The sequence below is a fragment of the Plecotus auritus genome (assembly GCF_963455305.1).
Source record: "Plecotus auritus genome assembly, chromosome: 7".
Taxonomy (NCBI): domain Eukaryota; kingdom Metazoa; phylum Chordata; class Mammalia; order Chiroptera; family Vespertilionidae; genus Plecotus; species Plecotus auritus.
In genome coordinates this window covers 109,043,959-109,070,526 of record NC_137774.1, presented here as the reverse complement: position 1 = coordinate 109,070,526, position 26,568 = coordinate 109,043,959, and the positions used below count along the sequence as shown (strand labels likewise).

At 43.0% G+C, this 26,568-nt stretch overlaps 1 protein-coding gene and 1 long non-coding RNA gene across 3 annotated transcripts in view; one reads left to right on the top strand and one right to left on the bottom strand.

Moving 5' to 3' along the window:
* Positions 1-17,745: 17,745 nt before the first annotated feature.
* On the top strand, positions 17,746-19,714 carry LOC308253121. The gene is made up of 3 exons (XR_013961100.1): positions 17,746-18,272; positions 18,749-18,818; positions 19,553-19,714. It is a non-coding gene; the product is annotated as an uncharacterized lncRNA (long non-coding RNA).
* A 1,208-nt stretch (positions 19,715-20,922) lies between these two features.
* The window catches only part of EPB41L4A (erythrocyte membrane protein band 4.1 like 4A), a 244,607-nt gene continuing 238,961 nt past the window's right edge, over positions 20,923-26,568 (bottom strand). For both annotated transcript variants that reach the window (XM_080678251.1, XM_080678250.1), the window contains 5 exons: positions 25,684-25,731; positions 25,063-25,131; positions 23,942-24,052; positions 22,704-22,785; positions 20,923-21,515 (listed from right to left, as the gene is read on the bottom strand). In XM_080678251.1, the coding sequence (XP_080534377.1) occupies positions 21,387-21,515; positions 22,704-22,785; positions 23,942-24,052; positions 25,063-25,131; positions 25,684-25,731 (439 nt within the window). In that variant the 3' untranslated portion in view covers positions 20,923-21,386. The remainder of the gene's footprint in view (positions 21,516-22,703; positions 22,786-23,941; positions 24,053-25,062; positions 25,132-25,683; positions 25,732-26,568) is intronic.

The following is a 26,568-nucleotide window of genomic DNA, read 5'->3' as shown; positions in this document are numbered from 1 at the left end:
GGTGACAAAACCGCATCTATGATCCCTCCTTCCATGGCTCTGGCATTCACTCATAGCTGAAGCCAGTCTATCCACCCATTGAGCTGGTCTGCACAGGATGTAAGTGGAAAGTTTTATTCTTTCTTCCACTATCTCTTCAAACTGTCTTTCTGGTCTCCTTTCTACCCTTGCATGGAAACTTGATAAAGTCCCATCGCTCTCTCTGTCCCTTTAAGTAGCAACAATAGTCATACTTGAGTATTTTTTATGTATTTTTTATTATTCTTACTTGAGTATTTTAAATTGCCTTTTGTTTACTGTCAAAATTACAAAATATTATCTAATTTAAATTGGCTCCCCTGAACTATCTCCCTGAGATGCAGGCAAGTGCTTCTTCCTTTCTTGTTCCACCTCTGCCCATGATCATACAGTGAATAAGCAGCAGAGGTAGGATTTTTATCTCTTCTCATTCGCCTCCAGCCATGGCCTGTTCATAGTCTCCTCCCTCAGCCCCTGATTGCTGGCAGTGCACCCGTGCAGGCAACCCTGCTGGGCAAAGATGCTGTAAGATGACCCACTTCTGTTCCAGGGGAGGGAAGATGCATGCCTCTGCTACCTTCCTTCGAGACTGTTACCATCATAGCCCTCTCTCTCCTTTGAGCTACCACCAGACAGGCATGGCTCCAGTCACAGTCTCTCTTAGTGGGTATCACCATCCTTGAGTCTCCCAAACCCCAGGGCATACATCTCAAGTTCTCCCAGCCATCCCTATGGGAGTGCGGTATCTCACAGCATACCAATGACTGTCTGTCACAGTCTTCACCATCTCTTCAACTCCAACCCCAGAGGCAAGCAATGACTGGTTGTCCAATCATTTCACATGAACTGCTTAGGTAATCCCTTTCAGATTTAGAAGTCCTTGGTACCTATTGTGTGTATCTTGGCATTGGGGCTTTGGCCATATCTCTTAAACAATAGGAATAAAGGTCCCATTTAGCCCAGCCAGTGTGGCTTGGGGGTTGAGCACCAACCTATGAACCAGGTTCGCTTCCCAGTCAGGGCACATCCTCAGTGGGGGGCATCAGGAGGCAGCTGATCAATGATTTTCATCATTGATGTTTCTCTCTTTTTTTCCTCTGTGAAACCAATAAAAATATATCTTTGTAAAAAAGAATTACTTAAAATACATTTTTAAAAAGTCACATTTAAAATCCTGGTACTGCCTCTGCTGAGTAAAAACACTGAAACAGAAAAAAAAAAAAAAGCCTACTAGAATTCTTGGGATAAATTAATATTGAGAAATTTTCAAAGATATATTTTCTTAAGAATTCCTGATAGCTTTATAATGGATTAATACAATAACCATAAACTTTCAGAATTAGAAGGACCTTTAAATTCATTCAAGTATTTATCAGTTGCGAAGACATTTCCAAGTTTTTAGCTGTCAATGCTTGAACAACCTAGTGATGGAAAAATCACCATCTCCTGAAACAGTTTGTTCCCATCTGGGATTGCTTCCACCATCAGGAAGTCATTATATGAAACTCAAAACTGTCTTTTTAAGGTTTCCACACCCCTGATCTTAATTTGATCCCTTGGGATCACACAGAACAAGTCTAATCCCTCTCTCACGTGAAAGACTTCCAAATATGTGAAGCCGACATCTTCTGATACTGCCTTTTCTAATACCAATTCCTTCAGCCACTGCCTTTATGACACAGCTTCCATTGCTCTTGCTATCTTGCTTGTCTCTTTCCTTAAACAGTCCCTATGCTCTACTTGAAGTATAGCATTGAGAATTAAGAGAGGGTGGTCCAATGGCCCAACCAGTAGAAGAGGTGACATCTCCACACTTTTTGATTAATGAAATCTAAGTTAACATTTACTCTGCTGATAGCCATGGTACACAGCTGATTTATACTATATTCACTGCCAACTACATTTTCTAAGTCTTTTCCAGATGTGCCATGGCTAAGATATGACTTCCCCTGTACATATGCTGTTGATTTTAGGATGTAAGCAGTGGCCTTTACATATGTTCTCTTTTAAAAAATCAAACTTCTGAGACCAAGTTCAACTAGCCTAAGATTTTAGAACCCTGATTGGACCATTTAATGTTCTCTCTTTAACGTCATATCGTCTCAAATCTTATAAGAGTGCCTTCAACATCTTCATCCAAATCACCAATAAAAAGGATTAAAGAAAAAAGACTGAAGACATTCCTAGAACATCTCTTCATTTGACATCAACCTATTAAACAGCATCCCCTTGGTAGCTATTCCAGTAGTTATCAATATGCATAATGACACTCACATCTCAGTCAGCCAGAGGTGTAGTATGAGTCTTGGCCAGGTGCTTTGTTCAAATTCAGATTTCAAGGTTCTCCACCCTTCCCAGCTCCAAAAGTCTGGACACCTTGTTAAAAAAAAAAAAAAAAGCAAAGTTTGCTGTGATGGCTGTTGAACCCTTCTGACTTCTCATGAATAAGTGATGCTGCTCCTAAGGACTCACCAGTCATTGACTTGATAGTACTTTGCAGAACTGAGACCAAGTTCATGATTATAGACCAGAGTGTTTTGAAATTATTTCTCTCCTTTTTTGAAAGTTTAAAGGGTCAGAATTCTCAAACTTCTCCTGTCTTTTAGCCCTTCTTGGGCTCTCCATGTTTTCTCAGATCCTTGAGAGAGGCTCTATGTGCTCAATTTCAAGTTCCCTCAGTTCTAGGGATTTAATGTATTCAGCTGAGAGACTTCAAATCTCTCATGGAGCTGCTAAGAATTCTCTCTCAGTAGTTAAAACAAATATAACATTAATACGACTAAAGTCACTCATTAGAAACCCAGGATTTGGGTTTCGTGCTGTTGAGCTATTCTGTGCACTTGTCTCACTGAACATCCTCCAACACCTGAAAGACTCCAGCACCATGTGAAAGAGCTCAGTTACTGATATGGAAACAGATGTTTCTAAAAATACCCTTGGAAATGTATGGACATGAAACACATGCCACATATATTTAGTCATAAAAATAAAAAGTTGTATTTTTTATCTAGCAACTAGTTATTTTCAATCAAGTCATACCTGACTTTAAAAAATTAAGACAGATTTAGCTGTCTAGTCCACAAAAGAAGTGTCTATTTATCATTCAACCCCCACAGCTATGTATATGTCCTGGCATGCTGGCTCCTTACTAAAGCACCCAGCATTATTTTCCTGATTGGTTTAGGGCATATAGTTCTAGGGGCACAGATGTTTCATTCTTGTCTGACTGGAATACCTAAGATGTTGTTTTGGGTTATTCCAAGTAACATACTAAAAGAGGTCTTTCCTAGGCAAGATTTAAAACACACACACACACACACACACACACACACACACATCAAAGCCTCACCTCTGAAAAATTAATATAAAACCAGGTCTAAAAAAATACCTATGGAGAGAAACCAAGATGGCGGCATAGGTAAACACCTGAACTGCTGCCTCACACAACAACTTCAAAACTACAACTAAAAGACAAAATGGACATCATCCAGAACCACAGGAAGGCTGGCTGAGTGGAAATTCTACAACTAGAAGGAAAGAGAAAAGCACACTGAGACTCAGAGGAGCTGCGGAAGTAAAGGCAGAGGTACAGAGGCGCGCACGTGTGGAAAGGGCTGGCAACTGCGTATGCGGCTGTCTTCTTCAAGCGGGAGGGAGACACAAGCTCCCAACTGCTCTGAACTCCAGTTCCAGGCAAGACTCTGGGGACCCAGACTCATATGGGGAGAAACTGGACTCTCTGGCAGCGGGCGGAACTCCAGGGCAGGTTTCTCTCAGAGTTGCTTTCAGCGATTACCAAGGGACACTGAGACCCGGGGGGGCCTCTTAGGGCAGGGCTGACAGGAAGCCATTGCTGTTTGCTCTGCCCTGAGACTCCGCGCCATCCAAGCTGTTCACAGAGGCTTTTGCATATGAATGGCCTGGTCCTTTGAAAACTAAACTTACCTAACAAATTGCAGCTGATTCAGAGAGACCCAGAACATCCAAAAGAAGGCCCAAGGCCCCACAGCAGCTTGCATTGCTTCACAGCTGGGCCTCATCTGGGCACCTCCAAAACCCAAACAAAGAAGAGGAATCTGCAGATCTCTCCATAGCTCCTGCTGGGTGGCCTCAGGCAGAGGCTAAAGTAGCACCTCCTTGGAGATCCAAGAGCCAGTGTACCCAGGGGTCAGATTAGGACCATCCAGATTACAACTCCTCAGATCCATAAGGGACACACTCGGGGGCAGACTCAGTGAGCACCAAAGCCCCACTGAAGCAAGTCTTGCCTCATAAGGGTGTCTCCAGCACAGAAGTTCTCCCATCGTAGACACAGCTGATCCTCAGTAACAACTGACCTGGAGGACAATTCCTCCCAGTGATACCAACAACAAGCAAAGCTTAACTACAACAAGACTGTGCACACAGCCCAAAAAGGGGTGCACCAAGAGTGTCCACCTCAGGTAACTGGGGAGGCCGACCCACTGGGCCCTATAGGACACCTAGCACACAAAGCCACTCTATCAACTCAGGGAACAGCCAAAATGCGGAGACAAAGAAACAGGTCACAAATGAAAGAAATGGAGGAAAGCAAACAACTGGATATAGAGTTCAAAACCACGGTTATAAGATTTTTCAAGAATTTTCTAGAAAAGTCCAATAAATTTAGTGAGACCTTTGAGGATATGAAAAAGGACCAACTAGAAATTAAGCATACACTGACTGAAATAAAAAATAATATACAGAGATCCAACAGCAGACTCTAGGATCGCAAGAATCAAGTCAAAGATTTGAAATACGAAGAAGCAAAAAACACCCAACCAGAAAAGCAAAAAGAACCCAAAAATTTGAAGATAGTGTAAGGAGCCTCTGGGACAACTTGAAGCATACCAACATCCGAATTATGGGGGTGCCAGAAGAAGAGAGAGAGCAAGATACTGAAAACCTATTTGAAGAAATAATGACCGAAAACTTCCCCCACTTGTAAGAAATAGACTTACAAGTCCAGGAAGCACACAGAACCGCAAACAAAAGGAATCCAAAGAGGACCACACCAAGACACATCATAATTAAAATGCCAAGAGCAAAAGACAAAGAGAGAATATTAAAAGCAGCAAGAGAAAAACAGTTAGTTACCTACAAGGGAGCACCCATAGGACTGTCAGCTGATTTCTCAAAAGAAACTATGCAGGCCAGACGGGAGTGGCAAGAAATTTTCAATGTGATGAATAGCAAGAACCTACAACCAAGATTACTCTACCCAGCAAAGCTATCATTCAGAATTGAAGATCAGATAAAAAGCTTCACAGATAAGAAAAAGCTAAAGGAGTTCATCACCACCAAACCAGTATTATATGAAATGCTGAAAGGTATTCTTTAAGAAGAGGAAGAAGAAGAAAAAGGTAAAGATAAAAATTATGAACAACAAATACATATCTATCAACAAGTGAATCCTAAAAATCAAGTGAATAAAAAATCTGATGAACAGAATAAACTGGTGAATATAATGGAATCAGGGGCATAGAAAGGGAGTGGACTGACTATTCTCAGGGGGCAAGGGGTGTGGGGGGTGCGGGAAGAGACTGGACAAAAATCATACACCTATGGATGAGGACAGTGGGGGGGCGGGGTAAGGGCAGAGGGTGGGGTGGGAACTGGGTGGAGGGGAGCTATGGGGGGAAAAAAGAGGAACAATTGTAATAATCTGAACAATAAAGATTTATTGAAATGAATAAAAAATAAATAAATAAAAGCAAGAAAAAGAAAGAAAAAAAATACCTATGGAGGTGGGGTGATTCTACTCATATATGGCTATTCAAATGCTAATTTCATTCCAGTTAAAGTAACTTAATGCCCTTCCAGAAACTAGAGGGGTTTTGTGCTTGGCTTCCACTGCCATCTGGTGGTTGTACTAACATCAAACAAGGAATTTCTTGAATTAGCATTCATTTAGCAGTCTCTGCAGTATCATAATATTGACAAGTCAATACTTTCTGTAAGATCTCTAAAATGGTGGTGCAGAAGAGATTTTACATAAAGTCTTTGTTAATCATGACAAACCACATCTTATTCAAACACATCACTTATATATGAACACATTAAACATAAAGATTAGTAAATTCATAATGAAAAATTCATAAGAAAAACATTAAGCCCAATCACACCCCAAAATAAGAACAAAATTAAAGAAAGCGACAAGGCCCCTCTAAACATAAACCTGTCTTGTTTTAGTAAAACAACAACAAACATCGTATAAATATCAGAAAAACAAATTGAAAATTTAGGGGTCAAATCATATTATTATTAATGAGTAGTGTTACAAAAATATTTTTCACAAAATTGCTTAAGGTATTAATTTTTCTTGGTATGTTTTAGAATTTATGTTTCTCTTTTGTGAAATGCCTTTTTGTCTTTGGTTCTACTGGGTTCTCAGTGTTCATATGGATTAACATGAATATTTTATTATTAAGGATTATATTAGTTATAATTACATTTACTATATAATTTTGGACAATTGATACATGGAATTTCTCTGTATTAAAGACAGAAAAGTTTAGCCCTGACTGGGTTGGCTCAGTGGATAGAGTGTAGGCCTACAGAATGAAAGGTCCCGGGTTCGATCCCGGTCAAGGGCACATGCCTGGGTTGTGGACTCAATCTCCAGTAGGGGGCATTCAGGAGGCAGCGATCAATGATCATCTCTCATCATTGATGTTTCTATCTCTCTCTCCCTCTCCTTTCCTCTCTGAAATCAATAAAAATAAAAAATAAAAAATTTTTAAAGACAGGAAAGTTTTAAGTTTTGGCAAATCAAGACTATCAATTATTTCCTTACTCCTTTCACTGTTTTATATTTTAAATAAATTTAGTTATTATTTTGAAAGGTAATACTTCCTTATAGTAAAAAGTAAGAAAAGTCTCTTTACTCACTCATCATTTATTATAACCAGTTTCTTGCCACTTTCCAGAAAGAGCCATTGATTAAGTTTAGTAAGCTCTTTCCTCAATCAAAGAAATATTTTTACTGAGCCTTTCTATCATTTAATTTTGTTCCCATTTAATTCTTTAAACTAAACAGGTCTTTACTTTATATCAAGCAAAACTCTTTTTCCAATATGGCATGTTACTCTTGCCAGCAACATGTGTGAGTTAGTTACGCCCTCTGTTCTCTGATTCGGGAGGTTTGCTTTAAGACATATTAAGACTATACATATAGAGCTAGCTAGCCGGTTTGGCTCAGTGGATAGTGTAGGCCTGCGGGCCAAACGGTCCTGGGTTTGATTTGATTCTGGTCAAGAGCACATACCTTGGTTGCAGGCTCCTCCCTGGCCCAGGCCCTGGGTCAGGTTGCGAGCAGGACGCAATCAATTGATGTGTCTCTTTCACATCGATGTTTCTCTCTATCTTTCCCTCTCTCTTCCACTCTCCCTAAAAATTAATGGAAAAATATACTCGGGTGAGAATTAACTAAAAAAAAAAAAAAAAAAAAAAAAAAAAAAGACTTAACATATAATAAGAACCATTTATGAGATGTATTTTCCACTGCATTGCTAGCTGAATGCCTATGCCATTACCATGCTGATTTAATTATAAGGTTTAGAATGTTTCAAAATTTACTATTAGATTTAAGGAAGGAGTTAGTTCTCCATCATCACTCTTCTTTTTCTAAATCGTTCTGGCTCTTCTTATCAATTTCTTATTCCAAATGAACTTCAGAATAACTTTGTTAGGTTTCTAAAGAATTGGACCAAGTCACTTTAAGAAAAGGACTTTTTGAGAATTACTCTAAATCATAAATTATTTTGGGAAGAATAATATTCTCCTTTACACATAGATTGTTAGTAGAAAGAGCAGGATTAGTGATAAGCCCTGCCAAAGTTCTTAAACTGGTGGTATTTTAAGTAACAAAATGATGAAAAAACTCAAAGGTTGTTTTGTGCTTGCAGTGTGGCAGGAGAGATATGCAGAGAAATCCCCTAATTCAGGATAATTAAAAATGCTGGATAAAATATTTTAAAATATCATTCTAAATGCATTACTGAATTGGCTGAAAAATTGGAGAAGTCCTCAAAGGCCACAAATAAAAGATAGCATGAATCCAAAGCAAGCTCTGACATTTGTGGGGACACCTTCCTATTCCTGCTGATTTACAGCATAGGCTGCATAGGACCATGTAGGAGTTAGGAGATAAGACATGGGGCCTAAGCAAGGTGACCTGCGTATAAGTTATTTCCCCTGAAAGGTCGCATCCTCACAGTAAGTGATTGCAGCATTCTATAGAGAAAAGCAGTAGAGATAATTAGCCTGCGTACTTTTATGAAGAAGGATAAAATGGAGAAAAGGTTTTCCTTGAAAATTACAAACATAAGTCCTCCTTCATGTAGGACGAGGTACATCCTATCCTATGTGGAATAGATAGGATGGCTGACAGTGCTCCCAGGGCAGTGGTACCCCAAGTATCCAGGTATACTAAACATACACATTTCTAGGGGAACAGACCCAAATGGTTACAATTTAATTTCCAAAGAACATACGCTCACAACTTAAAAAAGAAAATCACAAACCTATGAGAAAAGAGATAACAAATGACAGTGAGTTGAAACAGAGTTAACTATGTCAATTTTTGATCTACAGAATATCAAATGAGTATGTTTAATATATTTTATAAGAACTAAGAGCGGGGCCTGGCCAGTGTGCCTCAGTGGTTGAGCGTTGACCTATTAACCAGAAGGTCGTAGTTCAATTCCCAGTGGGGGCACATGCCTGGTATGCAGGCTCCATCCCCAGTGTGGGGCATGCAGGAGGCAGCTGATCAATGATTCTCCCTCATCATTGATGTTTCTATCTCTCTCTCCCTCTCCCTTCCTCTCTGAAATCAATTAAAAAAATAAATATATTAAAAATCCTATAGAATAAAAGCCTAATATGCAAATTTTCCCCTCAGGCGGTCATTCGACTGGGAGTTCAACCAGGAGACCAGGAGTTGATGTGCGCTGACCACCTGGGGCAGCACGGAACATGGCGGGTGTCGGCGACATGGCACTGGCAGTGGGCAGCAATGGAGGTGCTTCTGGCCCTAATGGGCCCTGACAAGAGCGGGACCATGGCAGGATGGTGGAGCAGGTGAGCGAGTGTCACCAGGCCAAAGTGGGTGCAAGTGGGGGCCCGATCGCCCCGCAGACGGCAACCAGCGGCCGGTAGGCCCTGATCACCCGATTGGGGCTGGGCCCTGGGGCTGGGACAGGGAACTGGGGGTGGGTGGTGGCGACCGACCAACCTCCCGCGGCACCCGGACGGGGGGCTGTGACCTCTCACCAACTACCTGGGGGCAGGGGTGATGGGGATGGAGGTGCAGTGAGAATGCGGGGTGTCTGCCAAGCTCGCTCTCATTCCCCCTGCTACCCTCCTCCGGAACGCCAGGGCTCGCGCACCAGGGAAGCCCCCGCACTCAGGTGCAGGGCACCTGCGAGGAGCACGCCCCCCCCCCCCCCACGCCACCTCTTCTGGGTGAGCTGGGCCACAGCTGCCAGGACCACAGGGGCCGGTCAGGCTCCCCAAGGGTTTGTGCAGGAGCCGGTCTGCAAGGCTGGCTGGGAGAGAGTGTGCTGCCCACCTGACTTTCATGCAGTGCCACTGGGTGGCCCAGAGGCCCACGCTGTGCACTGGCCTGCAGCGTCCAGCTGCGCTCACCGCATCTCCGCATGGGGACTCAGGCACTGTGTGTGACTCAGGCGGAGGGGGCGTGCAGGAGCCCGGGGGCCCAGATGCCGCCCAGAGATCAGGTGGGACCTGCCCTTCCATCCATATGCTCGCACTTCGATCGCTGGCCAGGCCTAGGGACCGTACCTGTGCACAAATTTCTGCACCAGGTCTCTAGTCCTATATAACAAAGAGGTGATATGCAAATTAACCCTCACACCCTCACAAGATGGCTGCCTATGACCAGGCCAGCAGGGGGGCTAGTGAGGGACAACCAAACAACTGGACAAGCAGGCTGCATGGGGCGACCAGGCCAGCAGCGGGGTTGGTGAGGGACCACCAAATGACTGAACAAGCAGGCTGCATGGGGCGACCAGGCCAGGAGGGGGGGTTGGTGAGGGACCACCAAATGATTGAACAGCAGGCTGCATGGGGAGACCAGGCCGGCGGGGTGGGGGGCGTGAGGGGCAACCAGGCTGGCAGAGGGGGGCAGTTGGGAGCAACTAGGCCAGCAGGGGGGGCAGTAAGAGGCAACCAGGCCAGCGGGGGGGGGGGGGGAGTTCAGTTGGGGATGACCAGGCTGGCAGAGGGGGCAGTTGGGGGCGATTAGGCTGGCAGGGGAAACAGTGAGGGGCAACTAGGCCGGTGGGGGATGCAGTTGGGGGCGACCAGGACAGCAGGGCGGGGCAGATAGGGGCAATCAGGCCAGCGCGCAGTCAGTGAGAGGCGATCAGGCCGGCAGGCAGGTGAGCGATTAGGAGCCAGTGGTCCAGGATTGTGAGAGGGATATCCGACTGCCCGGAGGGGATATCGAACATCCCCTGAAGGGTCCCGGATTGGAGAGGGTGCAGGCTGGGCTGAGGGGAACCCCCCTCCCACCCCCTTCCATGCAAAAATTTCATGCACCATGCCTCTAGTATATATATAAAAGAAATAAGAGACGGTACATAACAAAGACACAAAAGATATCACAAGTAACTTACATCTTTGAAAAAGAACCAAAGAGAAATCCTAGAAAAAGTAATTTCTAATAATTGACATTAAAAACTCAGTGTCAGGGTCTGGTTCAAGACAGCAACATAAGAGGCTCCTCCCATGACACCAAATCTGCAGCTTCATATGAAACCATTCCCTCTGAAAGAGATCCAGAAACTACCTGAGTGACCCCTACACATTGGGCAAACAAGAAAAAAGCCCACATCAAAATAGGTAGGAGACAGTGAGAAACAATCCCACTATAAACCTCACTCCCCGTATAACAACATACAACCAGAAGGGTTCTCACAATTCCAAGCTTCTCCCTGAAGAGTAAAGGGTATAGACCCCAGATGATTAAAAGAGTAAGTGGATGCTGCACAGACACACTTCCAGGAACAAACTGGTATTACAACTAAAATACAGAAAAACTTCCTGAATAATCAACGGAAAACTCTCAAGAGAGAACCCTGATACCCGAGGACTGAATGTGGAGACCACATAGAGACTGGTAGGAGGGCAGAGGCTCAAAATGGCTGGACCAGCACCCACAGACAGCAACTGAAGTCATGTGTGGGGGGTTGCCACTGAGAACTCTGGGATCTAATCCCCAAGCTGGGCCCCCCAACAGAGAGCATCAAAACTGAGGAGGGTACCCACATAACATCTAGCTGTGAAAAGCAGTGCGGTGCTGTCTGCCAGGGAGGAACAGCTGAAAATTCAGGCACCCTCTAAAAGAGCCAAGGGCCAACACACAAAATTTCCTGTGGAGCCACCCACCTTGTGCTCTGGCAGAGGGAGGGTGAAATCGACTGGAGCTGTGAGAGCAGAACCCAGGACTGGGGGCTCGGGGGATAGAGCTCAGAAGGAAGACACCCCAAGTTTGCTGGGCTAAGTCATTCCCTCAGGCAGCGGAGGACATCTTTCCCACACAGACATCTGCCTTGCCTGGGGAGGAAGACAGTTGACACACCCTATTGGAAAACACCTTACCCTGAGGCCACTTAAGAGATTAAAAGTAACAATTGGCCTCCAGGCAGAAGCAACTGCCCCACCCTGTTGAAAAAATTCTCGCCACACCTGAGGATGATTGCCTGGGGGGCAATTCAAGTTGAATCCTATCCGTCTGTAGGCAGAAACGGTTTCTGAAGGCTTTGAGTCTTTGTCTAATCTAATTAGTCAGAAACAGCCTTTACACTGTCCTGCACTAGAAATTGAGAGGTGTAGAGGATCAACCTAATACATAGTCACAAACCCAAACAGAAAGCCAAAATGAGGAGACAAAGAAACAACCCCCAAATGAAATTCTCCAGAAGAAGAGATAAATGAAGCAGAGATAAGAAATTTATCTGAAACAGAGTTCAGAGTAATGAGGGTTTAGACCCCACATCTAGTGCCCCAACTTTTAAGACCTCCACCTGAGAGATGGGCAACCAAAACTTCTTATTTGGGGCTTTTTTTAAATATATTTTTATTGATTTCAGAGAGGAAGGAAATGAGAGAGAGAGAAAAATCAGTGGTGAGAGAGAATCACCTGCTACCCCATACCAGGATCAAACCTGTAATCTGGGTGTGTGTCCTGACCGGGAATGGAACCATGACTTCCTGGTTCATAGCTCGATGCTCAACCACTGACCCATGCTAGCTGGGCCAAAACTTCTAGTTTTGAAAGCCAGTGAAGCTTGCATCTATAAGACTTACAAGGCTATAGGGAACTAAGAGACAGTTCTTAAAGGATTTGCACAGAGTCACCATGGCTATCCCCAGGGCACAACACAGAACCAGAAAACTAAAACATGCCTAGTTTTTCTGTGCAAGATGCCTATTTGCATATCTTAATAACTGTGACATGAGGGGTAGGCTTCTGATTCAAAACACATCAAGGGCTGACTGCAACACTCTCCTGAGACTAGGGAGGTGGGTGGCTGGCATCTTCATGCTCCTTCTGCCACACTTCAGCTCATTGGTATCTCCCAGAAAGAAGCTTGTGTACATGTTTGGGGCCCCAATTTTTGAGACTGTCGCCCAGGGGATGCCCCCTTATCACCTGGCTCTGGTGGCCACTGAGGCTTACATTCACTGATTACACATGACTATAACAAAGGAAAACAGAAGAAAGGATTGATCGGCGATGTAAAGATGGGGGCCAGTAGAATTCATCCTATCACAAAAGCAAAAAGAAAAAAATAATGAAGGTAGCTTAGGGGACACCATCAAGTGGAACAATATTTGCATGATAGGGGACCCAGAAAAAGAAAAAAGAATAGAACAGAAAACTTATTTGAAGATAACCACAGTCCCATCTTATCCATAAACATAAGTACAATAATTCCAAACAAAATGTTTTAAATGACAAGTTTGGTTTCTCTAGAAATGTAAGATTGGTTCAACATTAGAAAATGTATTATTGCAATCACCTCATTAACAAATTACAAGAAAAACCCTCATTTCATTAGAGGCAGAAAAGACATTTAATAAAAGTCAACGATGATTTTAAAAAATTTCTTTTAAACCTAGCAGACCAGAAATATAAACAGAAGAAAACTTCCCTAACCCAATAAACAATAGGAAAGGCATAAAAATGTCAAACACACATGCTGAAACTTTAAGAGCATTCCTTTAAAATCAAGACACAGATGTCTGCTACTATCACTCTATTCAGTGTTGTTCTAGAGGTCCTATTCTGTACATTCTCACACAGAGACACACATATAGGTGTAAGAATTGGAAAGGAGGAAATAAAGCTTCTACAGATGATGCAATTGTTTAAGGTGAAAACCCCCTAAAATCTACAAATTATTTTAAATTATAAAAAGTAATCACATCCTATCTAATAAAAGAGTAATATGCAAATTAACTGCACCTCCCTATACCCACAAGCCACGCCCACCAGCCAATCAGGAGTGAGTATGCAAATTAACCCAACCAAGATGGCTGCAGCCACGGAGAGAGCAGGATGCTTGGGTTTCCCCAGCAATGGAGGAAGCCAAGTTTCCACAGCCCTGGCCTGCCTTGGCCTCCACTTAAGGCTACAAAGTTTCAATTATAGAAGATAAATAAATCCCAGATCCCAGGGCCTCTGCTTGGGTCACCGAGGGGCGTGGCTGGCCTGCAAACCACCACAGGCCCCTCACCCAGGCTGTCCCACGCCCCAAGGGAACCCCCACCCTGATCTGGGACACCCTTCAGGGCAAAGCAGCCAGCCCCCACCCATGCACCACGCCTCTCTCCTATCTAATCTTACCTAATAAAAGAATAATATGCAAATTGACCATCACTCCAACACACAAGATGGCTGCCCCCATCTGGACACAAGATGGCCACCACAAGATGGCCAGCAGGAGAGGGCAGTTGGGAGGGACCAGGTCTGCAAGGGAGGGCAGTTGTGGGCGATCAGGCCAGCAGGGGAGGGGAGTTGGGAGGGACCAGGCCTGCAAGGGAGGGCAGTTGGGGGCGATCAAGCCTGCAGGGGAGGGCAGTTAGGGGTGACCAGGCCTGCAGGGGAGGGCAGTTAGGGGCAAACAGGCTGGCAGGGGAGTGGTTAGGGGGTGATCAGGCTGGCAGGCAGAAGCAGTTAGGGGCAATCAGGAAGGCAGGCAGGCGAGCAGTTGGGAGCCAGCAATCCTGGATTGTGAGAGGGATGTCCGACTGCCCGTTTAGGCCCAATCCAGGTAGGATCATCCCTCGGGGGGTCCCAGATTGGAGAGGGTGCAGGCTGGGCTGAGGGACACACCCCCTCATGCACCGGGCCTCTAGTTATTTAATATCAGTTGGATATTGAATTGGATCCCTAGCACCCACCATAAACAAAAGACAACCCCACATGGATTAGGTACTTAAAATAAAATAAATATGCATTGCTTCTCTGCAAAATCTTACTTATGATCCTAATGAGACTATTGGAGTGGGACAAGGAGTTAGGTAAGAAAACAGCTCTTCTCACTCTCCACATCTTACAGAATGTATTAGTTTTCTCTCACTGCCATAACAAATTAACACAAACTGAGCTGCTTAAAACAACACAAGTTTAGCCCAGCCTGTGTGGTTTAGTAGTTGAGCATCGACCCATGAACCAAGAGGTCACTGGTTCCATTCCTAGTCAGGGCACATGCCCAGACTGTGGGCTTGATCCCCAGTAGGAGTGTGCAAGAGGCAGCCAATCAATGCTTCTCTCTCATTGATGTTCCTATCTCTCTATCCCTCTCTCTCTAAAATCAATAAAAACATATAAAAAGCAAACAAACAAAACACCCACAAGTTTATTATCTTGGCTCTCTAGGTCAGAAGTCTGCCATGAGTCTCACTGGGCTAACATCAAAGTTCTTTTCTGGAGACTCCAGGAAAGAATCTGCTTGTGTGCTCATTCAGGCTGTTGGCAGAATCCAGTTTCATGCATTTGTACAAATGAAATCCCTGTTTCCTTGCTGACTGTCAGCTGAGGGCCATTCCCAGCTTGAAGAGGAGGCTGTTGGTATTTTTTGGTTTCAAATTCTTCCTTCATCTTCAATGCTAGCAAGTAAGGTTATGTCCCTCTTCTGCTTTCTCTTCTGCCACATCTCTAAGTCTTCTGCCTTCCCCTTCCATTTTTATCTCCTTATAACATGGCCCCTAATATTAATCACATCTGCAATGCACCTTTTACCATGTAATGGAACATGTTCACAGGTTCTGGGATTAGGGTGTGGACATCTTTGGGGAACCATTAATCTGCCTAACATATTGGGAAACTGAGGTTGTTCCATGTTTGCACTAATACTGTATGTAGCTTGGACATCCTTATATATTGTCTCAGCCCCAGCCCCAGCAAGCAAGGGTGGAAAGGAGACTAGGTAGAAAATATCCCACCCATATCTTTTTCTCATGTCTTTCTGCTTGCCTTTGCTTAATTATTGAGTTTTCCTTATCAGGATGTGTGAGGTTGCAGCAGACAGGAAGATGAAGAATTTAGAACTGGTTTCCTGACACCAACCCTAATCCAATAATTGGAACACATGCTTCCCCCTGTTCTTGAATCACCCAGAATTTAGGGAGGATATATAAAGGGGAGAACAGAAAAGAGTAAGGTGGGAGCAAAGATGTCAAGCCATTTAAAAAAACCCTGCAGCATATTCACTCCTTCCTTAAGAACTTAATTCAAGAAGTTTCCATACCTGGGTGGTGGTAAACAAGAGGAAGAATCTAACTCATGAGAGTCATTTATTGGATGTCACTATGTACTACACAGTGGTAGATGATTCCACAAACCTTTCTTAATTCTTTAAACTAACCTATATGGTACGTGAGTATAGTTATTAGCCTGCAAATGAGGAACCGTGGGCTCAGAGAGGTGCTCATTTACCAAAGGGAACAAGTGTCAGAGATGGATCTAATCCTAGGTCAGCTGACTGCTCCAGCTCAAGGAAATGTCCCCTCCTTGTCTTCTCAAGCAAGAAGGCAACATTAAGGTTTGTTATAATCCCCACACTGTACCCTTAAGAATCTTTAAATGACACTCTTGGAGGAGTTATCCTCCTTCCCCAACCTCACCCACCCCCAAATATGTTAAAGTGACTTTCTAATGAAGATCTTAGAGTTATTTACCTTCTTGTGATCATTATACATTTACTTCTTCTGTGTACTCATGTTCACCACTGTCCCCAAGTTGATGTTATGTTTCAGGCTAGCCCTTGGGTGCTGACCACTAGACTATGGGATTGAATTTTCTTTCTTTCCTTTCTTTTTTTCCCAGCAGTAAGCTTCAAAGAAACAGAGAAAGGTGCTGGAATGTGATCTCTGGATGAGTCACTGCTGGGTCTTACAGGAGCAAGGACACCCAGTTATTACCTGTCCCACTGCAATCTCTATCCCTTCAGTGATTTATGGTTATCAGCAAAAAGCCAGTAAATGACCTTCACTTTGTGTTTGTGCTAATAATTGATCAATTCTAAAATTTCAGCATAAAATCCTAACTCTGTACCACAGATATAATTTGCTTCTGCATGTATCTTCTGCTGCATCTCAGGCCACTTGTATTCCTCTGGGTGCTCCAGCCACACTGGCCAAGGCCTGCTTCTGAGCCCTTAAAATGTGACCAATCGAAATGAGATGTGCCAGGCCCTAGCCTGTTTGGCTTAGTGGATAGAGCGTTGGCCTGTGGACTGAAGGGTCCCAGGTTTGATTCTGCACATGTCTGAGTTGCAGGTTCAATCCCCAGTAGGGGGCGTGCAGGAGACAGCCGATCAATGATTCTCTCTCATTGATGTTCCCATCTCTCTCTCCCTCTCCCTTCTTCTCTAAAATCAATAAAAATATATCTTTTAAAAAAAGAAAGAAATGAGATGTGCTGGAAATATAAAATATACACCAGCCTTCTAAGACTTGGTGGGAATAAATGAATGAAAAATATATCACGAATTTTATATTACATGTTGAAATAATATTTAGCCCGTGTTGAGTAACTATTGAAATTAATGTTTCTTTTTACTTTTGTATGTAAAATTCCGACAATTTAAAATTGCATTCGTGGTTCGTAGGACAGCACTGCTCTGTCACCTTGCCCTCCATTGCGCGCGCCATTGTCGGAGCTCACACTATCTGGACAGGCAGTATCCACGTGTTACCTGTCCAGTGTCTTTCTTGCCCCACTAGCACGTAAGACACGAACCGTGCCTGTCTCCTTCGCACCTGATTCCCAGGCATTTAGGACACGGCCTGAAGCACAGTAAGGACTTAGTAAATATATACTTTTTATGAATGACCTTACTCTTCCTCAGCTGGAGATGATGAGCTGTCTGTCCTCCCCAGAACACGCGGTCTCAAGTCCTTTGGGCTACACGCGCAGCTCAGCGCTGACCCTGCGCGCCCGACACTGGGAGGAGAGGTGCATCCACACTTAACACCTCCTTCTCCGCGGAAAGAACTGGGCGCGCAAAGCAAAGCGGGTGCAGAAGAGCCCCTTCCGCCTTGGAGACCCGCCCCACTGCCAATCACTGCGCACTTCTCCCTCCAGCCACAAGGCGGCGTCTCGCGAGCGCGCGGTGCTGATGGTATAGCCCGTCCCCCCGCGCCCTGCGGACAGTGGATCCTCCCAGCGGTAGAAAAGCATTGTGGGAAGGGTGTGCGGCCTTTCTCGTCTCCGCGCTCGGGGTGGTGCGTGGCTGCGCCAGCGGCTCCTGCATGGCGGGCCTGGGCCTCGGTGTGTGCGGCCCCGTGGCTTCTGTCGGCCGGGGCGGAATCCGGGCCCCTGAGCCCGCTGTCGCGCCCGCGGCGGCCCGGCCGAGTCCGGCCCGCGAATTCGTGGACGGCAGCGCCTGGGCCTGACTTCAGCCACGCTGCATGCGGAACCCCAGGAGGCCCCCGAAGCGGACTTCGGTCTGCGTCCCCACGCCGGGAAATGGGGAGATTGGTTGGAGTGCATTTGAGTTTATTGTTCATCGACTGTATGCCGGCAGTTTTTTAATATAAGCGAGGAGTTTTTGTGAAAGGGAATGGCCTCACGTAAGCTCACCCATGTCACGCGTGAAATCGGTCAACGTAGAAGTGCCAGTTAAGGTTTAGGTCCTGACCGCCGTGTCCCGGTGCAGAACCCGGCGGAAGTCGAATGAGTATCGCCGACTTGGCAGGTGGGTTTTAATGTTACTGTAAAAAAAGACCAGTTGCGTTGAAGTTCTAAGAGTTTAAAACACTTTGTATTTCAGTTTTCAGTACCCTGTCGCATTTTGAGTTGTAAGAGAAAATCTAGAGCTGGGATTAGTTCATTGTTCTCGTTCCGTCTCGAATGAACAGTTCTTCCCAGCGGGTTGATTTAGGGGCAGCAGCCTCGTGCCATGGACCCAGCAGTCTTTCTGTAGCAACTTTTATGTAGCCTTTGTGTTGCCCATTCACTTTTGGAAACTAGTGAATGTGGTGTCAAAAAAGGCGTAAACTACACACTTTGCAGCCCTTTCCTGCCCTTGAATTTGATGTCTTTGGTGGCAGAGCTGTGTAAGTAACAGATTATACTTTTACATTAATTTGTTTGCACATGTTCTGCCAGCATTAAGTCTAAAGTTTCTCATAACCAGTTTTTTGGGGTTATTTTTTGCTAATTTTTGTTTAGGGGAAAGATGGATGTTTGAAGCATAGACGGCTGCTACCTGAATACTACCTGGGAGCATAAGTGACCTAAGGTAAGGTGATGTAGAAAAGAAGTTCTATTTGTTATTAAGATGCTTTGCTTGTATATGGTAATTATTTGGATTGTCAAGTTTTTTTTTTAAGATTTGCTAGTTATAATATTCACCTATTAAAATTCATCAGTGGAATACTTTGCAGGCAATATAAATACTTCTAATAAAAAGGTTAAAATATTTTTTAGAAAAAAAGCAGTTCTTTGTAATGGGAATCTTAACACTTTACTGGGTTGTCTTGTGGGTATTAGTATAAATTGGGTATTAATGGCTTATTAGTATTAGTACTGCACATCTGTTATTAACAAGGTGAAGTTAATGGTAAATGAGATACCTGTTTCCAGTTCATTTTTGAAATCTTAAGATGTTTTTGTGTAGTAGTAGAATTTATGTATTTTTATTTGAGATAGAAACATCAATGATGAGATAAAATCATTGATTGGCTGCCTCCTGCACACCCCACACTGGGGATGGAGCCTGCAACCTAGGCATGTTCCCTGAATAGGAATCAAACCATGACCTCCTGGTTCATAGGTTGAGGCTCAACCACTGAACCACACCGGCTGGGCAGTAGTAGTATAATTTTTTAAAACGTCAAATGTCAGGTGTGTTTTATGTTGACATTTAAATCTGACTCCAGAAACTCAGTGCAGAACCAGGCATTGAGAGTTTCTTAAGGTCTGATGCATGTAAATACTTGCTTGTAAAATTTAGTCCTTTTTTTTTTCTTTTAGGATGCCCTTGGTGAAGAATTTGAAAACTTGATCTTCACAGGAGTTGCTCTGATCATTTAAAATTTTCAAGAGTCTGAGGAAGACCAAAACTGTCTCTGGACAGTTCATAAATATACACTTAACACAATGGGTCTGTGAATAAATATTTAAATATGCTTCTTGGAGGTTTGTGTACCATGTGACTGCCAGAAAATAGCCTTCTTTTACAGAAGAGTCAGAGGGTTTCTCTCTCTTCCCCCAGCAATTTCAAAACTGTTACATTAAGCTTAATATTTGGTGATGTATAGGGAAAGCTTATGAAATAAAGGCTTACTTTGGGCCTGAGGGAAAAGTGCTTTCTTCCAGTGTCCCATGAGCGAAACTAGACTTGTTGGTTTGTAGGGTATGGGTGTGCTTTTATGTTGTCACTGCATTAAGTTTTTTTTACTAGATTGTAAACAGTCAAGTTGGCATATCCTCTGCCTTCACTTTGCAGGAAAATACAAATGTGTTCATGAATTCAGAAAAATTATCGAAAGCGCTGTACTAGGAGCTGGGAATATGATGAGCAAAATAGTCCCTCCCTTTAGAAGATTCCAAATTAATAAAGGAAATGTCATCAGAAATGTAGAACTTTCTTTGTGAGACAAGTCCCATGTAAAGTAGAATTGGACCAAGTCAGGGAAACCTGAGAAAGGATTTGGGACTAAGGGTAGGTGACAGTTTTGCAAGGCATGTGCAGAGGCCTTGAGCTAGAAAAGGTATGACCATAAGTTCATATTTGTGGCAGTTACAGCTCCTTTCCCTCTTAGTTCCCTGATTTGGAGGAGGAGTGTATAATGAGCCATCTTAGATGGCTGTTATGAGAGCTCAGACTGTTTCAAATTGAGGTTGAATAGGTAAGAGGCTAGCTAGAACCTACATTTGCAATGATACAGGTGGGCCAATTGGAGGCTACTACAGTAGTCTAGATAAGAGATGACCACCTTGGGTCAATGTGGCAAAAATAGTAAAGGGATAATAGCAAAGGTGACAGGGCTTGGCAATTAAAGGTGTCCATATGATTGCTAGGTGTGTAGACAAGTACAGTAATGAAGGCCCTAAATCTAGCTGGGGAGCAGCATTTTAAACCAGTTGGTCTCTTGGAACACTGGCCTGTAAGTTCCAGAAATAAACAGTCATGGGCATAAAAGAACTACCTGGGGAAGGGGTCAGGTAAAATGGCTTGCATTAGTGTTTTATTTTCATGTAAAGTACATTGCTGGGGGGAAAGGTCTGAAACAGTCTGGGGAGAGTTAGGCAGAATGGAGGGACCATTTGAGGTTGAGGGTGGTCATGAATAGACCCACATATCTTTTTTTCCTGAAAACAAGACAAGGACACTAGAAGTTAAAAGCAATGCTTTCAAACAAAACTTTATATTTGTAAATAACCAGTGGAACTTAATGCCACAAAATACAGCATTACAAAGGACATTTATATGAGTAAAAATATCTACAGTGTGAAAGTGATGTGGCTTCAGTTATGTATCTGCACAGGGGGAGGTCCACCTCGAGGGGGAGAGCTCTTCATCCCACTTATACTATTGCACAGCTGGCCAGCTTCGGTCCAGGAGTCCAGAAACATCTGGTTTGGGTTGAGGATATGGAGTTTTTACAAGACTATCCTTCCAGTTACCACAAAAAAAAAAAAAAAAAAAAAAAGAGGCTCTTCAGCACGAATACACTGTAAAACCTTTTAAAAGGAGCAACAGACTCAATTTTTTCTTCTGAAGATTCACAGTTTCAAAGTAAAGGCAGCACACACACCCTTCCCACCCCTTCTGAATCTCCCATCCCAAGCCTTTCAACTGAGATCAAGTCTCTATCTTGAGGCGTGAAGCTTGGATAGTTTTTATTGTTTTTGCTATATGTTTTCCAGTCAGATTGCTTGTAGATGTCTGAGATTTTTCTTCAATCAGGCTATCTTTAGACCCATTTCTCCTCTGGAAGAAAAATAGTAAGAGAAGAAAATACAGTCGAGTTAATTACTTAACCCATACATCAGAAATGTTTTCTTACATTTAAAATCTCTTCCATTCCCCAAGTGTTGATCCTAACAGCGCTTTCCAATAAACTTCCTCCATGCAAATCTCCATCTCAGACTCTTTCTAGGGAACCTAACCTAAATTAGCACAGGTTTCTTCTGTTCTTCAAGACATTGGCAAAAATGAATCTGAACAAACGAAGGGCCATGCATGATGAATACAGCTTGAGTCATGGTTCTTAGGCTGTCTGTGAACTCCAAGAAAATATACACAAAACAGTGTATGTGCTTACATGCATTTTTATGGGAGAGAGAGACGGTAGTTTCATTGGCTTTTCAAAGAGATTCACAATCCAAAAGACTGAAAACCACCGCACTGCAAACAATCGGCTGTCACTGATCCATTATAAACATCAACTTTGTTTTTAGAGTGGTTGTTTAACCAGATATAAATCCACACAATGATCTTATACAGCCTGCATTTTTTTTCTATCTTACTAAAAAATACACCATGAAAGGTGGTATCAAACACCTTGCTGAAATGTTTGCTACAGTGCTCCCTTGATATAGCTATCTAATTCAGCTGAGTGTTATTAGTAAATTGATTTTGTTAATGCAACTAGATTCTGTACTATGTCCGTGAATTCCCCTTTACCCACATTTTTAAAACATTTCCAGAACAAAAGTAATTCTCTTTGATGGAGAAGACAGAAATAAACAGGACTTGAATAATTCTCGTCTGCCATTAGTTAATAATAGAACATCTGCCCCCTGTGAGTCTGCTACTTTCTCCTTGTTTCTCTGGCTCAAAAAATATCTAAAAGTGAAGGTATTGTTTTTTTATTCTGGCTCCAAACAATCTTAACAATCCTTGTTATTTTTGGCTTTGTCCCAAGCCTCAGATCATTTTAGACCTTGCACTAGCTCTAGCTCTTGCTCCTGACATAACTCTTCCCAGGTTGGGTCTTGTCTTGATCATCCACTCCCTCCTCCTGCCTCCTTCCATGGTTTGTACATGTTCTTTTAAAACATAGAATCTCAGAGTGAAGCTAAAGATTCATTTTCCCACCTTCCAAAAGAAATTTCGGGAAAGGTGCTTCTCAAAATTGCCACCAGTAAAATACCTTAAAACATTATTATTACCAACCTGATGAACTGTGGAGCCACCAGAACCCTGTGCATCTGAAGAGCGAGTCACGGGAAGTGGAGGTACAAGATCCGTTTTTGAACTGCAGAGAGGGAGTTTTAGAATTAGATTCTGACAATCACAATTCTAGTTGAAAAGGGCTACAGCATAGAACACATGTTTTATATATCTTTGTATTCCATCAGAGTGCTTCACGTAGGTGTTGAATAAATGTTTCTAAATTAAGTTGGACAGATTAAGTAATTTGCCCAAAATCAAAGCAAATAAATAGAAGAACCAATAATAAAACATAAGTCTCATTCCCATGTGCTGTTCTGACATGTATAAATGGCTTTTTGATTTTTTTCTAAAGAAACATTTATTAGCCATTTGTACTTTTTTAAATAAACATATGGTATTATTGACAGCCATTATCTACATTTTACAAACAAAACAAAAAATAAGCAAAACCTGGCCTCTACCTCTCCCCATTGGGCTAGCCCAGTGGTCAGCAAACTGCGGCTCGCAAGCCGCATCACAAGGAACAACAACAGCCTGTAATTACTGGAATCAAAAGTCTAGGTCAGTGGTCGGCAAACTCATTAGTCAACAGACCGGCAAACCGCGGCTTGCGAGCCACATGTGCCGACCACTGGGCTAACCTATCTCCCAATTTATTAATGTTTATCAAAGTTTTGAGCCTTAATTCAGAGTTTATTGGTTAACATTCCTACCCAGCAATACAAAGTACATGAATTTCTATGATTATAGTACTTTTACAAATGGATGTATAATGATTTTATTAACATAGTCTTTTAAAATATAGTACCTATTGTGTTAAGCAAGATAATGGTCACTTTTTTCACAAGAAAAAAAATAACACAAAGAAATAAACTACTGTAATATGCTATTTGCTGTAGTAAAAGAAAAGACAAAATTCCATCAGATCAAAAACAAAACACTTCTTATGCCAACTTCTCTCAAATATGGCTTCATCATTCACAACAGAATAGCTTATGCATTTTTTTCTTTCTAAGTGGCATAAATCAGTATGGTCTAGATCTGCACTGTCCAATAGGGTAGGCACTAGCCAGCCACACATAGCTACGTACATTAATGAAAATTAATAATAATTCAATGCTTAGCTTCTCGGCCACATGAGCCACATTTCAAATAGTGGACAGCCACAGATAAAACATTTCTAGCATCAAAAGAAGCTCTATTGGACTGTGCTGATGTACTCGGGCTTGCCTGCTTACTTCACTTCCGACAGGACGGATCGCTCTCCATCTGAACACTGGGACCGGCGGTACTGGCGGTAACTTCTCGGCGAATGAGAATGTCTGATGCGGATTGGGTCACCTTGAGTCCTGAATAAGCAATCCAAAAAACGTGGAAACAAACACACAAGTCAGAACAGGATAATTCCTTAATAATGACTGTGAGAGCTTAAAAAAAAAAAAAATCAACCCTTCTGGGTTTGAAAATCCTAAGTGGCTTAAATTTCACAAGTTAACAATAGAAAACTGCTCCCTCAACTATACGTGAAAATGAAACTCTATAGTATTTGTATGTATGTGTGTATGTGTATATTATTTTTAACAACTAAATTCCAATGAAATTAATCCCTACAGTTGAATTCTCTCCAGTAGTGTGGAAGAAAAAAATCTGCTATGCAGACAAAATGGCATTCCTACCAGAAAAAGTTGGTCATTGTCTAGCTACTTAACTAGTTGTTAAAAATTCAAACTTTGGCCCAAAGATGATGGGGTTGAGGGATGGAGGTGGGAGGGTGTATACCAACCTGCAATTTGACTGGAGTGGGAAGGATGCATGAGTTACAGAAGGGAAATAAAGCAGTGAAGTGGGCTACTTTCTCTGAACCATTATAGCAGGGCAGAGAACTGAGTAAATAGGTCATCTGCTGCGGCACCCTACACCAGGGCTGATTAGGGAACCCCTGTGCTTTCATGAGGCACATTCAACCTGCTAGTTCTGTGATAGGGATTGGACTGGGCTTAAATGACAGGGCTTTGTGATTGACATCATTCTCTTGGTAAACAATGAATAAAAAGAAACTTTGTTACCAATCAACGAATACCTCAATAATTGAATTTATATTTTAAAACTAACATCAGTCATCAAAAGTCCCTTTGTACCTACCGCACACAAATAGTCAGTTAATAGGGGATAATAGTGACTGTACAGAAGGGGAATGATTAGCTTTATTACACCCTTTCTTCCTCTTTCCCTATGGTTCTTCTTAATTTTAGTTAAAATGTAAAGACAAATTTAAGCATTGCACTGAGAGTAAGAATGGATTACTCACTTCGAAGTACTAATGAAACTTGTGTGAGAAGACTTTCAAAGACATACTCACTCGACTTTAGTGTATGGAATCTCTTTTAATTGTTCTTCTGACAACCCAGATGGATCCACAAGTTCCTTCCTAGATGGCAGAGAGCAAGAAAATTAAAGTTGTGATGCTGGTATAAATACAAACACCTTTCACAACTGTCCCAAAACACAGTATTACCAAACCTAATGGAAATATAAGGCAGGACCAAAGATTTAAAAACTACAATGGACTCAAGGAAAAATGGGAGGCAAACCTTTTCTATAGCTCGTCTACTATCTTCCAATTTATCTATATACAATGTAGCTGGCTCTCCAGCCACTCTTAATTTCCCTACAAAATTCTGCCTCTCTCCCCTGTAGTAGGAGTCTTTTTTTTTCTTCCGAATCTGTTTCCTTGGTATTCATCTGGTCTGTCTGAGACCCAGTTAAAGGCCAGGCTAAGGGGCCTCAGAAGAAGAGATGTCAGGGTGCCAGTGCAGTAAGGCACCAAGACTGTGAATTTCATGTTCCACATAATGATGGGAATGAAGACTGTCTGACAGGCTTCAGCCCCAGGCTGTCTCTTAGTGTTGGCAGTCTTCCTTGTCGTTGCCTTAAAACTACATGGGTTTTAATACAAGGAGGGGGGAAAAACAATACTCACTGAATATGCTTCCATAACTCTTCTTTTGCTTGGATATCAGGGCTTCTCCTATAAATTGAGAAAACACTGCTCATCTCTGCAAACGTGCTTCATCTAACAATCCCATAGCTAACTTTAGCAGAGCTACAACATCCATAGTTTTCAGACTGGGAAGTTTTATTTGCCAGCTGAGACCAAAAGGAAAGACTGGACCTGGAGAGCTAATGAAAGACACCAGAATAATGTATCTCCAGCACCACTGAAGAAAAATCACACAGAAATCAGCCATAACCAGGGCTTCATTTGATGACAGAGCTTGGAACTACAAGGGCGAATGCACACCCTCCGGTGGTGATGTTAAAATGAAGAATCTGAGGCTTCTATTTCTGTTCCTGTTCCCTCTAGCTATTTCTTTCCGTCTTTCTTTCTTTTTTAATCCTCACTGAGGATTGGTTCCAGAGAAAGAGGGAGAGAGGGAGGCAGGGAAACATCAATGTGAGAGAAAAACATCCATTGGTCGCCTCCCACATGTGCCCCGACTGGGAAGTGAAATCAGCCACCCAGGTTCATGCCCTGACAGGGAATCCAACCCAAGACCCTTCGGTGCACAGAATGACACGCTAACCAACTGAACCACACTGGCCAGGGCCCCTCTAGCTATTTCTAAGTGAATGCAAAAGAAGAACGCCTGACTGTCAATATGATCGAATCCCAAGATGATCTGTGATAACCCAGTAAAAACAGCAACCACAAGAGGAAAGGAAACGGTGGGACCGCCCAGACTGGCAGACTGTGTGCTGCTGACGCATCTCTCATGTTCTATCAGATGATGTGTTTGTGGACCACAGCATGGGTCCATAAATGCTGTCTCCCTCCACGGGCCTTTCCCCATCCCTATGGATAGAC